At 49.0% G+C, this 15,979-nt stretch overlaps 1 protein-coding gene across 1 annotated transcript in view; it reads left to right on the forward strand.

Moving 5' to 3' along the window:
• Positions 1-341: 341 nt before the first annotated feature.
• ROR2 (receptor tyrosine kinase like orphan receptor 2) overlaps positions 342-15,979 on the forward strand; it is a 217,906-nt gene continuing 202,268 nt past the window's right edge. Inside the window, exon 1 of the mRNA XM_063101180.1 lies at positions 342-417. Within this exon, the coding sequence (XP_062957250.1) occupies positions 342-417 (76 nt within the window). The remainder of the gene's footprint in view (positions 418-15,979) is intronic.

Genomic DNA, 15,979 nt, shown 5'->3' on the forward strand with positions numbered 1-15,979 from the left:
TGCCCATCGGGGCGGGCGAGCCGCGGACCCTGCCTCCCGCGCGCCCGCCCGCGGTCCGCCCCCCGCGCGCGTCCCGGCGGCCGGCGGGACGCCCGCGCCCCGGAGCCTCCCCAGGCTGCCCGCGCCGTGGCCGGAGCCGAGCGGCGCCTCCGGGACGGGAGAGGAGGACGACGACGCGGCCCTCGAAGGGGACCACCTTGCGGAGCGCCGGGGAGAAGGAGGCGCGGTCTCGCGGGAGAGAGGGGTGGCGCCCGGCCCCGCGCCCCCGCCCGAAGTCCGAGCGCGAAGCCCGAAGCCCGTGCGCGGCAGGCGGAGGCCGGCGCGGCCCCACGGCCCGCGGCATGGCCCGGGGCTCGGCGTGCGGCCCGGCCGTCTGGGCGGTCGCCGCGCTCCTGCTCTCGGCGCCGCGAGCCTCAGGTAGGACCCGGCGCGCGAGTCCCGCGGGCGGGCGGGCGGGGCCGGTGCGCGCGCTCGGGGGCGGCTAAGCGTTTCCGGAGGCCGGAGGCGGCGGAGCAGGAGCCCCTCGCCAGGGCTCCCCGAGGGCCGTGAGGCAGCGAGTGCGCGCCCGGGGCGCCGATCCGCGTCCGCACACGTGCGCGCGGGTCTCTGCACCCGGGCTCCGTCCCGCCGTCCCGAGGTCGCCCTCCCGGGCACACGGCCCCTGGCGCCCCCGAGGCCCTCCGCCCCAGGGCGGGCTGCTGCCCCGCGGCTCTCGGTTGGGACGAGGCCCCTGGGAGCTCCAGGTCCTGACCCCGGCCCCCTCACGCCCTGCCGCTGATGGAAACGGGCTCTGGCTGCCCTTTTGTCGCCCCGAAGCCTCCCTCCACCCCACCGCCGGGGTGGCCAAGCGGCGTTTCTCGTGGCTGCGTCGGGAGTCCCCGGGCGGGCCCGCGGACCTGCAGGAGGGGCGCAGCCGGGGGGCCGAGGCCGGGCTCCCCGCGGTTGCTCTTCGAGGGGCACCCACGTCCCCGGGCGCCCTGGGCGGGCTCGGCTGCGCGGACCCCCGTGGGAGCGCAGAGGGACCGCTGGGAGGTCCGGCGGGGCGCGGGGAGCCGGCCGAGGGCGCCGCGCGGGAGGGGGACGTGCTCGCCCCCGCCCGCGGACTCGGGGGCCCCTGCAGGCGGGCGGGAATCAGAGGCACCGCGGGCGCGCCCAGCCCCCGCGCATCCCGCCGCGAGCCGCGCGCTCCGGGTGTCGGCCCTGCCGCCCTGGCCGGGCCGGGGGACGCTAGTCAGAAGCACTGAGCGGCCCTTCCCGGGATCGCTGTGGTTTCGGCAGATGCTGATGACGTCAGGCGTTCCTGATGACTGGGTTTAGGAAGGGGGCTTGCGTTTAGATAGCTGTCCATTAATGCGCAGTCCGCTCGGAGTGCACCGCAAAGTGCAAGTGCGCGGCAAAGCCAGTGTCCGTCTCACGGCCTCCGTGGGTTCCTGTCCCCTCCTCCTACCCTTCTCCGAGCATCCCCTTCCCTTTAGAGTCAGGAGACCCCTTTACGGCGGGGGCGGGGTGGGTGCGCCGGGAGACGGGTTCAACTCGTCGCCTGGCCACGCGGCGGTGGGTCGCCCTGCACAGCGTCAGCCGCGCAAACCGCCTGGCCTGGGGAGGTGCTGTGGTGAGGGGCTCGGGACGGGTGACGAGAAAGGACGAGGGGTCATTGCCTTAAATCAAGGTGGTGACAGGAACAGGGACGTTGATTGCACTGCAGGTGAAGCAGCTTAAACATTGCCATCAGTTCCAGTAGAATGTGAAGGAGTCTGGTAGACAAGCAACCCAGGGTCATTGTCTTTAATTTCTGAGCCATGTGTGGAGGTAACTTTCTTTTTCTGATGAGATAATAAACAATATCTCTAGGGGAGGAAGTAGGATACACTTCTGTTCGTTCTGGACTGCCAGGTTAGCTGAAAGTCTGAAGAACACATTCAGTACTTAAAATATAAATAAAATGGTATGAACACAAGGAATTTGTGTTTCGGATCTTTTTTGCTGTAATTTGCGTGTTTTATACAGGAAATAATTGACTATGTAAAAACATCGAAGGTTATTCTAAAAGGATTTATAAGTTCTTATTCTACATTTTTATAGGAAGACTCTGTCCCCAAGGAGATAAGCCCCTCATTTGGGACTATGTACCCCTCCCAGGTAGGGTGGGCTGGGAGTGATGCAGTCTCAGGGTCCTCCCTCATCCCTATTTTGACAGAGTAGTGTTTACTTCTGGCCCAGATCCCTGGAGTGATGGTCTTGATAAATAATATGATAGTGATCCCTCTAGAAGAAAATAAATGAAAACATCTTGAATAGGAAGACTTTGTGGAAAAGAAAACTTTTTATGTATATGGTAAGGCAACATGTTTTTCTTATTATGGCTGTGTACCAAGCAGAGAAGAACTACACATTTCAGACTTTTCAGTACTTAATAATGAGATCAAGTTTAACCCTTGCATCCACTTGAGAAATAATGTCATCCAGAAAAGCTGAACACCCTGGGCCCTTTGTGACATTCAGTGTAACTGAGGGGGCTTTAAGCAAGGTGAACTTTTGATTAGGAAAGCAAGTTATTGTTAGAAAACTGGTGAGAGTTTAGCTTAATATTTTGTGTGCAAAAAGTAACACGGGTTTAAAAATGCATTTTCCAGGGGTAGTTTTTGGTGACAGTGGTCTGCAGATGCATGAGGCAATGTGAAATGTCATTTCTATTTTTACTGTTAAACGTTTCTCCTATTGTTTGTTCAAAGTGCAGTCATAATTGGTGTTTGTATGTCTCTCTCTATTATGGTGTGATTTGCTGTGACTCACTTGTCCCTTAAACATGTAGCCTGGATTTAACCTCTCAAACTTTCTAAGCCTGGCAGGGGGATGTTTTATACCGCCCTTTCCTTTGGAATCTTTTTCTATCGTCGGTGGAATAGAAATGCAGGAGTAGGGAAGAGCTCGTCTGACAGGTAGGGAAGATTAATCCCCTTTAGAAAGGTTTCAGCTGGAAAACTGGCATTCCTTTAAAATGCATTCCATGGGAGGCCAGGGTGGGAAATGTTATCATTATCATTGAAGCGGGAACTGGGTGTGAAGGGCTCCAGCTCCCTAATCTGCAGGATTTGGCTAGTCTGATTAAGTGCTGGAAATCTGTGTACTCTTTGTAAGTCTGTTCCCTTGGAGAGTTCTAGTGATATAATTCCATTTGTGTTCAGGGAAAAGAAAGTGTGCTACTAAGTGTAATCCCCACCCAAGACTTGTAACCATCTTCTAAAATGGTTCATGGATGGCAGAGGCCTTTCCCTGGGAACCCGGAGGGGGATCTGTAGAGGACATCCTCCCTGCTGTCTCCCCTCCGCCCGCCAGCATGCTGTGGTTACTGCGTGCTGAAGGACTGGGCTGCTCAGCTTTGGGGTAACATTGCTGTGCCTCACTGGAGGCTTCTCTTGCTCACACCTGGCTGTTAGCTGCAACTCTGTTCCTAGTAGAGAAAGTTGTCATTAGGATATTTCCTTCTTTGGGAACCCCGTGGTGACCACCAAGTGGACCTCATGAATACCAAGCATGAAAGGTTTCAAAGCAAAGGACCTAGGGGGCTTTGCTTTGCAGAGGAAGCTTTGCCAGTTAGGTCTGGATCTTTATTGGTTATGTCTCAGCTGCATGGCCGGTAGCAATTTCATGAAAGGACTGTGTGGCTCAAAGGACTGGTTTGAAAACTGCTTCTTGCTACCCTTGGGCTCTTTGGTTTTGCGTTGCTGTGATGACCTCCTCACAGAAGTGTTAGGAGTTCCGTGGTAGTGTGGACTTCTTGACTTTTGAAGTAAAAATCCAAGCAACATGGGGAGCTCTGCCCATTAGTTATGGCTGCAGCTGGCTGGGGTTTTGTACCAGCCTGCTTTCTCTAGCATGTATTTATTTGGTTTCGCAGAGGAGCTTGCCAAGTTGGAAGTGAGGGCGGGGCGGCTCTGCCTGCATGTACGGTTGTCATAAAATACGTCTGGGGTGTGATCTGTTTAAAATCGTACTAACAGAGTGTCCAAAGAACGGTTGAACAGTGTTGGGAATTTTCAGAAGGCTTTTCAAAAATAGAGAATGGTGTTGGTGTGGTCTGCTCCATTTTGGGGATTTCTAGGGGATGTTTTCTTTCTTTTTCTTTTAAGTCCTATCTCTGAAAGAACCAAAAAATCAAAAGCCAAAGGGAAGGAAATAATTACAGAAAAATTTAGCCTAATTCGACTAAGTAGTTTGTCCTTTAGAAAGTCTTAAGTTCCAGTGGGAAGTGGTGTGTGTGTCTTTAATTGTCATTGGAATGAGCTTCAGTAAGCGCTCTGTCACTCTGGAGATGTTATCAGGGGAGAATGTGGCTGCTGCTTCAAAGTCCTCCCTGAGTGGGGGAGGGTTTCCCCCAAATCCCAGATGCTCCCAGCCTAATGGTTTCCACACCCTCCTGGAGGGATAGTTAACACAATGTGCAGTTAAATTACAGAGACGTTTTGGCCTGAGCTCCTCATTGTAGATGTGTGCTTTGTGATATAGTAGCCGCTAGGCACATGCAGCTACTTAAATTAAAATTAATTAAAATTAAAAGACGCTAAAGATTTAACCTTACTGGCCTCCTTTCAGGTGTCGGTAGCCACATATGGCTCTGCAAAAATTGGGATTCTGATAGGGATTGCATTGAATCAGAAGATTGCCATGAGTAGTATTAATATCTTAACAGTTTTAAGTCTTCCAGTCCATAAACATAGGATGACTTTCCATTTATTTAGATCTTCTTTCATTTCTTTTGGCAGTGTTTCATAGTTTTCAGTGTACAAGTCTCTTGCCTCCTTGGTTAAGTCTATTCCTCAGTATTTTATTCTTTTTGATGCTATTGTAATTGGAACTGTTTTTTAAATTTCCTTTTCAGATTGCTCATTGTTAGTGTACAGAAATGCAACTGATTTTTGCATGTTAAGTTTGTGGAATTCATTTATTAGCTTAAATAACATTTTTATGGGTTTTATTCTATATGTAAGATCACGTCATCTGCAAACAGATTTTACTTCTTCCTTCCCAATTTGGATGCCTTGTATTATCATTTTTCCTTGCCTAATTGCTAAGTCGAGAGCTTCCAGTACTGTGGTGAATAGAAACGGTGAGAGTGGGCATCTTGCCTTGTTCCTGGTCTGAGAGGGAAAGCTTTCAGTCTTTCCCTGTTGCATATGGTGCTGGCTGTGGGCTTGCCATAGATGGCCTTGATTATGTTGAGGTAGTTTCCTTTCTATTCTTTGTTTACTCTCATATCTTTTTGTATGTTTTGGCTTTGGCAACATATTAATGTTCTGCATGTTCCAAAAATAAAGTTAAATCAGTAAAGATGGTAGAAAACTAGAACAGAATGCCAGCAAGTAAGTAAATGCAAATGTATTGCAAATCAATACCATGACTGCACTGACGGGGACAAGAGAAACCTAGATCTAATAAGTGCTGGACTCAGTGTGTTGACAACATATCCTCAGCCTCCAGGGAAAAGCAAGAACAACCACCTGAAAACGCATCTTGCACTCTTCTCAGTAGGTTTGCTTTTCATAGTGGTGTGGATGTAGCAATTCTGAAACTGTTGTGTGTGACTTGTGGGACTGACTGGGCAGGTGAGAAGTGTGTTGCTCGTGTTGAGCCGAGGCTCTCATGGTGGGAGGAGGAACACACAGATGTGGAGTGGGGCAGGCAGGGGAGAGCCTGGAGGGGCTGGGTTGCAACTGGAGGCATCAGTATGACTCGTGATTTTATACTTGTGGATGTATAGGTATTTATACTTGCCAAGGAGTGTACAGGTGTATATTATGTTAAAAATTACAAACACATAATTTGTGAAACATATTTCATTCTATACATAACAATTGTTAGCAGAGAGCACTCCTAGTGTCCAGAGCTTGGTTTCTTGATACTGTTACCTATTAATGGAGCCAGGGTGCCTTGCAGAGATGACTGAATATGGGGCTGGAATACAAGATTCTGGGGAGGAATACAAGATGAGCCTGGGGTGTGTTCCTGTGGCAGGAAATAAGTGATCAAAAGTGATGGGGACATGTCAAATGTATGCAGGGGCCAACTCCAAGGAGCGCAGTGGCCAAATATGGGGCCATTTAAGCATCAAAATAAATAAGGACAGGTATGGATTATACGTGAAACAAAATTCATGATTCACCATTTATAATAAGTAAATAAATACATGTATGCGTGTCTTAGGGCTGTTGTGACAAATTACCACAAACTGTGAGACTTAAAACAACAGAAATTTATTCTCCCATGGTTCTGGAGGCTGGTCCCAAATAAGGGTGTTGGCAGGGCCGGGCCTCCTCCGAAGGCTCTAGGGGAGGATGCTTTTTCCCTCTTCCAGCTTCTGGTGGTTCCTGATGTCCTTGACTCATGGCCACATGGCTTTGACCTTCTCTTCTGTCTTCACGTGGCCTTCCTCCCTGTGTCCCTGTGTATCCTCTTCTCTTCTTATAAGGATGCCAGTTATAGGACTTAGGGCCTATCTTAGTCTGTTTTCTGTTGCTTATAACAGAATACCTGAAACTGGGTAATTCACAAAGAAACTGAATTTTTTCTTAGAGTTAGCAAGAGCATGCTAATGTGTTCACTCAGGTCTCTTTCTCCTCTTAAAAAGTCACTAGAGCCACTTCTGTGATAACCCATTAACTCGTTAACCCATTGATCCGTTAATACATGGGTGGATTAATCCGTTCATCTCCTAAAGGCCCCACTGCTCTGCACTGTCACATTGGTGGTCAAGCTTCCATATGAGCTTTGGAGGGGACATTCAAACCACAGCAGGGCCCACCCTAACTTCAGGATGATTTTATCTTGATTTCCTTAACTCATTACTGCTGCAAAGACTATTTCCAAATAAGGTCACATTCTGAGGCTCTGGGTGGATTTGTAGGGGACAGTATTTAACTCACTGCAGTACGTAAATAAATGGGAGGGGGTGAGGAAGAGAGGGCAGTTTGCTAGAACAAAACACCAACTAATCAATGGGAGGCAATTTGGAGAAATCACATTTTGCAACAATGGTTGTATGGATTGATTTGGGCAAGAGTTTTTGATGAATACTGAATCTAGCTAAAGAGGGCATGTTTGCTGAGGAAGAGGAAATGTTCATGGGTCTGAAAGGATTTGCCCACAGATTCCTTATTGGCAAGGGGATAATTACGAACCAGAGACTGGAGAGACCAGACGTCACCTTAGCTGGGGATGCAGGGTAACCCGCAGGTCCTGGCAGATAGATTCTGGTTCTTTGAGAGGTACGCATTGCTTAGGTGGCATTCCAATGTGGTCGTGAGTAAAAATCAGCACCCCAGATGGGGGAGGGAGGCATTTTATGAAACAACTGGTCTGTAGTACACATTGTCAATGTTGTGAAAGACAAAACAGCTCAGGATGGGTCCTGCTTAAAGGATGCTCTAGGAATAAGGCAGCCAAAGGCAGCACCCTGTGCTGGAGGGACAAATCGTGCTCTCATGGATGTTATTGGAACTGTCAATGAAACTGCAAAGTGGACGTAAATTATTTTAAAATGCGGTCATTTAGCTTCCCTGAATTTGTAGTTGTGTGGAGTTTTCCTGCTCTTGCTCTTAGAAAACACTCTGAAGTGTTGGGGGAAGAAGGGGATGCCTACAGCGTACTCTCAGTTCAGAAGCAAACCTGTGTGTGTGTGGAGAGAACACGTGGTGAGAGGAGAAAAGTTAGTGAATCTGCTAGACAGGAGAAAGGAGTTTTGTGCACGATTCTTGCAACTTCTCTATAAATTTGAAATTGTTTCAAAATAAAGAATTAAAAATTAATTACATGATACCAAAGTGTGGCTGATGCCAGTGGAATTAACGATAGAGTTTAGTACATCCTCTTAGAAGAAAGCCTCAAGCAGTTATGACTTTATCGGAAATGGTGTCACAGGGACCTGGAAGGGACAGGATCTGGTGCATTCAAGGCCAGACAGCATTTCATTGAAGGGAATAAAAATTGCAAAGTCTTAGTCCAGTTTCTGGATTGCCAGAACTTTTTGAGCTTTTATTTTCCTTAAGATTTTTATTATAGAAAACTTCGGCATACATACAATTTGCCCTGCGTATTTTTCATCCAGCTTCAGTAGTTACCGCCTTCTGGAGTTTTGCTTCATTTCCCTGGCCTGCTTAATGGGTCTCAGGCAGCCTAAGTTTTTTACCTGTAGATACTTCAGCATGAGTGGAAAGAGCTGTTTTTTCATGTCATCTCAATTCTATTATCACAAGCAGCAGCATCAGCCGGGAGCCCTAGCGTTGGCTGCTAACCGGCTGTCTGGAAGTGGCCTTTTACACTGATTTGCTCCCAGTGGATCCATGCAAGGTGCACCATTCACCTCAGTCTTTGCTCCTTCTTCCTGCCCTTCAGCCAGACCCTGGAATTCCTGAGGGCTTGGCAGCTGTGAATTCCAGAAGGTTCTGCTTCTTTGCATATGATGGGGCTGTGGCCTGCAGAGCCCGGTCCTGGGTGTGGAGCCCAGGGATCTGGTCTCGGAGGACTCGGAGTGGCTCCGACTCCCTCTTGGAGATCTTGGCGTGCATGTGTGTAGGGAGGGCCTCAGAAGTTAAGCTCCAGCCCTCCCCAGCCCCTCTCATTTCAGAACCCTGTTTTGATGGGTGCTCCTTTTACCAGCTACAGGAGACGTGCCCCCAGCACACCACGTGGAGTGGGCATTCTGTGCCATTCTCAGAGCCCCGGGTTTATCACATCACACGTAGCAGTAAGGTGTAAAAAGGAGGGAGGAAGGTATTTTCGCTCTCAGGTGTTACCGCCCTTCCCCCCCTTTTTCAACAACAGAAATAATAATGAAAGACTTAGTTTTCTGCTTCTCCGTCTAGAGGCTTTGATGGATGGAGAGAAAGTGTTTACAACAGATAGGACAGAAAGCAACATCGAGAAAACATCCAGAACTCATAAGATAAATGAGAAGATAGAGGCCCCAGTTAAAAAAGGGGCAAAGGGTACAGTCAGGCAGTTTGCAGAAGAATAAGTACAAAATGCCACCAACTTACGAAAAAAGTTGAGCCTTACGAGGACTCAAGAAAGTGCCAGTTATAAAATGGTCACCCCAGCTCTCCTGGCCAGTCCACGGGCTGAAGCAGAAGCGGGCAGGGCGTAGTGCCACGGGCGCTGGCATGGGGCGTGCAAGGTGCTGCAGTTTGGTGTTGCTGTTAGCATTTAAAACGCACATGTCCTGTGGCCTACTCACACAAAATACCTGTGCTTTTCATTGCAGCAGCACTTGTCATAGTGAAATGTTGGAGACATCTGCATGTCTTTAATGGAGCCAAGTAAGCGGTGCTGTTCCTCAACGCTGGGTGGTTCTACAGTTAAGTGGATAAGAACGTGGAGACCCATGGGTGCTAACAGGGGGAGAGGATCACCTTCCAGAGGGACAGATGTGTATGGCATATGATTTATCTAGAAAACTCCCACCTCTTCCCTCCGTTTTTGTAGAGATATCAATCTCTAGAATAAGATCTTAAAAGGATCGCAGGGTTGTCACCCTGGGCAAGGTGAGCAGGTGGGTCAAAGGCTCTTCCTCTCTCAGCTGTAGTTGTGTGTTTGCTTACTTATTCTAACAAGGAGGCTGCTCTATGAAGAACTAAAAAAAGTCAGAGTCTTTTATACCGTTGTACATCTGTGTATTGAATCCTTCCTTTAAGACCCCGGCGCGGTTGTTTATCGCTACAACTTGGAATAGGTGAGTAGGGGCTGCGGCCACACGGAGCCCCTCTCTCTCATCTCCTTCCTCCTTGCTTTGTAGAAAGTCCTTGTCCAGCTCTGAGCAGAGGAGAAGGTGAGGAGAACGTGGGAAGTCGGTCTACTGAGCTGGCCTTGGCGGTGTGTGAGGGTGTAAGGGGTGCACCTGGATCTTTGGGGCATCCTGTGAACGGTTACAGAAATGGGAGGTTGTAGTTGTGAGAAACGCAGCTCGCCTAGTCCTCTGGGTTAGCAGACACCCATGAGGGAAGCCTCTGGGCTTTGCAAATATTTGATCCATGTTCCATTTTAAACATATTTAACATTTTTAAAGTTATCGTGAAAACCTCCTGCAAGCTTGCTTCCTGCCAGACCAGCAGGGCGTCCACGGGCATCTCTGAGTTTGCTTGTTGTTTGCAGCCTGAAGCAGCTACCTCTGTTTAATTCTAGAATCTCAAGTTTGCGCTGTGAACTGTTGACAAATATTTACCTTGTGTAAATGACCACAAGAATCAGAATTTTCTTGCCATGAAACTAAAGCAAAATACAGAAAATCTGAAAGGGTGTTGAGATGGAAATATGACCGGGGCTGTCTTTCTAAACTTGCAGTTCTACGTTTTTACGGCGATTTCAACGGCGGCTCCTTGCTCTCACTTCACAGTTGAATTGTGTCACATCAAAGTCCTAACTCCCAGCACCTCAGAATGGGACCTTGTTTGGAGAAAGGGTCTTTCCAGAGGTGATAAGTTACAATGAGGTTTTTAGAGAGATCCGTGATCTGATATGACTGGTGTCTTATAAAAGGGGAAATTTGAGTGCAGGTAGACTGACATAGAGGGAAGATTCTATGAATGGTGGCTGAAGAGGAAGAGACACAGGAAGAAGATGGCCATTTAACAAGCCAGCTGTTAGCCAAGCCCCTAGCCTGTGGCACTGTGTTAAGGCAGTCCTAGTGAGATAGGAGGTGCTCAGTTTCCCCGAGGCTGGGTCTCAAACCACTCCTGAAGTCTCAGGCCCCTGCTCTGGGCCCTGAGTTACATTGCCTGTGACACCTATTTTCAGCACCAACATGGGGAGATGGAGACCGCAGGAGACCAGCTTGATCAATGTCAGCGGTGGAGCATGCGCAGACTAGGAGTTACATAAGAATTACATAACTGGGAACCACCCCCTTAGTTAAATATTCATAGACAGCATGAAAATATTAGGTAGCCAACTATAAAAGCTGGAAGCCAGGGCAAAATGGGGCAGCAGTTCACTCTGGAGCCCACCCACACTTTGCCTGTGAAGTGTGTATTCTTTGCTCTTTCTACTAAACTTCCTTTCACTTTCTAGTCTGACTCTGCTCTCCAATTCTTTCCTGTGGCAGAGTCAAGAACCTGGTAGGGGACAGGGTTGAAAGGTCAGTGACCCCTGCAGCAATATCTGTTGACCAGCCATACAGGAGGGTGCCCCTTGGTGGCCAGGGCTGTTCCCCAAATCCCAACAGTTGGAGCAGTTGGCTGCAGAAGCATGCCATGCTAACCTCCTCACATTTTGGGGAATTGCCTTGTGCTGTCAGGGGTCCCACCGCCCTGTGGCCAGGGTTGGACCCCAAATCTTAATGGCTGGAGCAATTGGCTGCAGAAGTATGCTGGGCTAACCTAGTCACATTTTTGGGGATTGCCTTGTGTCATCAGAGGTCCAGGTGCCTCGCCTGATCCTAGACCCTTGGATGCAGTAAGTGGATTTCTCCTTTCGTCTGCATTTTGGGTAACCAGTCCTGGTTTTGGTGGGATGCCGCTGCTTTGGGGCAACCAATCCTAATTTTGGAGGGATGCCACCATTGGATGGTAAGCTCAGTCCTAGAATGCTGGGACCCGAAGAATCCACCTGAGCCATGGCAGAACCAGCCATTCTGTCAGTGGATCTCAAATCGTGTTGCTTCTGCTTTCATTGGGATATCAGGACAGATGATGATTTAATACAGCAGAATAGGCTGCATGCTTTGGGGAAGCCAGGATTTTGTTTCAGTACCCTCTCTTTAGATTTCATGCATCTTCTCCTCCATGTTTGTATTGGTCCATTTTTGTGTTGCTTATAACAGAATACCTGAAACTAGGTAGTTTATAAAGAAAAGAAGTTTATTTGGCTTGCAGTTCTGGGACAGCTGCATCTGGTGTGGGCCTCAGGCTGCTTCTATTCACGGTGGAAACATGACCCGCAGCTGGCAGGTACAAGCAGATCACATGGCAGGAGGAAGAGAGAGAGAGAGAGAGAGACAGAGACAGAGACACAGACAAAGAAGGTTCCAGGGTGCCAGAGTCCTTTAAACAACCAGCTCTTGCGGGAACTAATAAAGTTGGAAGCCACTCACTATTTGTGGGAACTAATAAAGTTGGAAGTCACTCACTACCCCCACCCCCTAGGCGCATTCTCCACCACTGACATGATCCAAACAGCTCCCAACACTGCCACACTGGGGATCAGATTTCCACATGAGTTTTGGGGGGGACAACACATCCAGTCTGTATCAGCATTGATCATGGCTGTCAGATTTGTGTTTCTTCCCATGTCTGTTGTGTTTGCTATACCTCTGCCTCTCAAAAACCTAGGACTGCTTGTCCCCATAGTAAATACTATTCAAGATTTTCACCCCTTAGGCTGTTTAATAAGACGCATATTATGGGGTTGCTGGAGCAGGTCAGAAAAGAAGACTTACACCTTATTTAAAGCCTATCAGCATTTTTACTTTAAGGTTTGAATAACAGCTCTTACAGATTTAGTAAAATTTAGGTACCTAGAATGGGTCCTAGTCAGGATGAGGACCTGTCAATTAAGTGCCTACAAGGTCCCCACCCTCTATAGTGACTTGCACCTTTGGAATTCTGGATGATATTTCTGGTGTGTGTTGGGAATGCTAATAACTAGCCTGGGCGCCTTGTCAGCTTTTATGTCCAGAACAGAGAGGCAGTGTTCTTGATCTTTGCTGCTTGTGTGGTGAAAAAGAATGGGGACATGAGAGGAAACCCTCTCCCTTCTTCGTTCCTTTGCGTGATGTTTTGCTCCTCACTGAACCTTGTGCACTTTGCATGCTCCCTCACTTTCTCTGCCATGTCCCTTTCCCAGGAGATGGAGGATGCCACGGGTCTGCCCAATTCCATGCCACTGAACACATGGAGGATGCAATATGCACCTCCCTTAGGGACAGGAAGGGGATCCCTCCTCTCTCCAGTGTAGCTATGATGTCTTTTTTATCTTCCCTAGGAGACTCGGGTTACTGGCAGTGGACCAGGTATACCTTGTACCCCTGTCCCTCCCAACATCCTAGTCAGGTATGGGAACCTCCTCCTTTAGCATCCTGGTGGACTCACCAATAGGATGTGTTCCAGGTAATTGGGAGAAGTGTAAATTTGATGAGTTAAAGAAAAAGAAGTTGGTTTTCTACTGCAATATGGCTTGGCCCCGGTATAAGTTGGGTGACCAAGAGGTTTGGTGAGAGAATGGGTCTTTAAATTTCAGTACTGTCTTGCAATTGAGTTTGTTTTGAAAAAGAGAGGGAAAATGGGGTGAAGTGCCCTATATTGTGACTATTGTGAGGCTGTATCAAGACCCCGGACTGAGGGACCAATGTAAAATGTGCTCGGCTTGTAATCCAATCCCCCACCCCACCCCAAAACAAAGCACTGACATTCTAGATGAGCCACTATTGGGAGCCATTCCAAGACAACTTCAGTACCTGGGGCCTCAGCCAGCGTGTTCTCAGCCTTCTTTCCAACCGTCCGTACCTCCGATTCCAACTTCTCTGAGTGGTTCAGGCTCAGTCTCTGCCATACTGCTCCAAATTCTCTCCTGCTCTGAGTCCTCCCTTGAGCGCAGTGGATACTCATCCACCTTACCTCACTAGCCCTAGTGTATGTCCAAGCAAGGCAGCCCTGCTGGTACCACCAGAAGCAGAGCTTCTTATCAGCCCCTAAGGCTAATCCCTGCCCTCTGTGGGAGGTAGCTAATGGAAATGGAGAGACAATCCTAGTCCCTGTGCCTCTCTCTATGTCTGATCTTGCACTGTGCAAAGAGAAATTTGGGCGATTCTCAGAGGACCCAGGAAGTTTACTGAGGAATTCATTAAGTTGACCATGACTTATGATTTGACCTGGCAGAATTTACAAGTCCTCCTATCCACCTGTTGTGGATTTGAGGAAAAACAGAGAATAATAGGAGCTGCATTAGAACAGGCAGACAGCCTAGCTGCCCGATAACAAGGCCACGCTGTTTTCGGGCAGGAGAGGACCCTGTGCCAGAGGCAGATCCACCATGAGACTGTCAAAGGAGATATGCAGAGCTCAGACCCAGGAATCGTATGGTATCTTGCACAACAGAGTGTATGAGAAAGTGCACAGTTAAACCTGCAAATATGACTGGGTGCGTGAGGTCACCCATGGGAAGGGTGCAGAGCCAGCCTTATGTCAAGGCCACCTAGTGGAGGCAGTTAGGACATACACCAATACTAACCCCAGTTTTCCCAGTGGCCAAGCTATCTTCTGTGTGCACTTTATCACCCAATCGGTTCCTGACATCTGGCAGAAACTAAAAAAGGCCAACTTTGGGTCCCAAACTCCAATGAACCTTTTGGAGAATATCATAATAAAGACTTGGTTGAAGAAGCTGAAAGGTCCCAGAGGGGTAGACAGAAGGCACAGACAATTGCAGCAGCTTTTAAGTTCTCTGCCCTCTCTGGGTTACCCACCTCGATGCTCCAGCTGTGAGAGAGGACCTGAAAGGCCAAGGCCTAACCAACCCAAGAATCTGAGAGGTGCACACCACAGGTGCGGCGAAGATGGCCACTGGAGGGCCAGCTGCACCTGGCAAGCCGAGGGGTCTCCGGGACCCTGAGGAAGATATGGGCATAAATACACTGTTCATACGAACGGCTACCGATCTGCTGGTCACATCACATGCTCATGAACTTGGGCTGTCTCCAAAGGCCATTTTGGCTTTGGCTTTTGAAGCTTACAGGCCCGGAGGAGGGAGTCGTGTACTTTGTGTCTTCCTGACTTCTGAACTGCTCCCCAGGTGGCAGTTTTGCAAAGGAAGAGGTCTGGCAGCCAGGGAATAAATGGCATTGGCAGATGAGAAAGGTTTGATTTTGGACCTGCTAATGGGCTGCTATTCGTATTCACGGAGGCACCTAGACAGAATGTGCTTCCGAGCCTGGGAGCATCTGCTCTGGGCTCCATTTGTGAGGGTAATAAAAATGGAAGTAAGCATCAGCTGGTTAATTCTCTTCTTGTCCAAGGGTCTAGAGCTTAGGGTGGCCATAAGTCCCAAAGGTGGCAAGAGGGGAGAAGGGGCAGTTTGTCCCTGGATGGACAGTCACCTGGTGTACAAGGCAGGGGGCATCTCTGAGGCCGGATTTCTGTTCCAACAGAATATGGCTGGTCTAGAGAGAGTGGCAGTAGAAGACCGCAAAGTGTGGGAGATATTGGCAATGGTTTGTCCTTATAAAGGGGGCCAGAAGTGGCCTTAGAAGCAGTTCCAAGACAAGAAACACCTGAAGGGATAAGTACTCGCTGTTGCAGAAGGTTGAGTCATGGTGGCGCTGGGGAAGGGAAGCTTGTGGGGCCAAGGAGAACGGGAACCAAAAAGCAGGATCTGTAGTATCAGAGGTCATGGAGGCAAAGGCCCTGCCTCCGAACACCTCAGCCTGGAAGGCAGAGCTGATGGCCTTAGCCTAAGCCCTCCATCTAGGTAAGGGCCTAGACTAAATTTTACCTTTCACCTTTCTCGAGTAAAACTTGTGTCTTGTAAGCCCTAATTAGGAACCCCAGGAGCCTGGAGACACTCTACCTGCTTGTGTGAACCCGTGGAAGGTCTCAGATATCTAGCCAAAAGGAAAATATCCTAAGAGAGTGACTGACAGCCTGATAAGTGATATGGTGGATGACCCTAGGCCTAGTAACTTTCCTGGTGATACTGAGTATTCTAATGTCATTCTGCTATTTTGCCAAACCTATTCTTCCAGTAAAGATTTATTCTGTCTGTGCTGAGCCTAGAGACCCTTGTTATGGTGATAAAAATGAACATCTGCTACCTGACCACCCTCCTTTCATCACTTACAATGGCTTATGCAGAATGGAAAAACAGTGCTATGGTCAGCATGTCTTCTGCTATAGCTAAAGGGGAAATGTTCCTATCTGCCAGATGTGTCATTGTGACCCTCATGTTCGGTTGAACCCAGTGAGGGCAGTCCCCATGAGGGGACTTCCACATGACATTT

This window comes from Cynocephalus volans, chromosome 6, assembly GCF_027409185.1.
Source record: "Cynocephalus volans isolate mCynVol1 chromosome 6, mCynVol1.pri, whole genome shotgun sequence".
In the NCBI taxonomy this organism is placed as follows: Eukaryota; Metazoa; Chordata; class Mammalia; order Dermoptera; family Cynocephalidae; genus Cynocephalus; species Cynocephalus volans.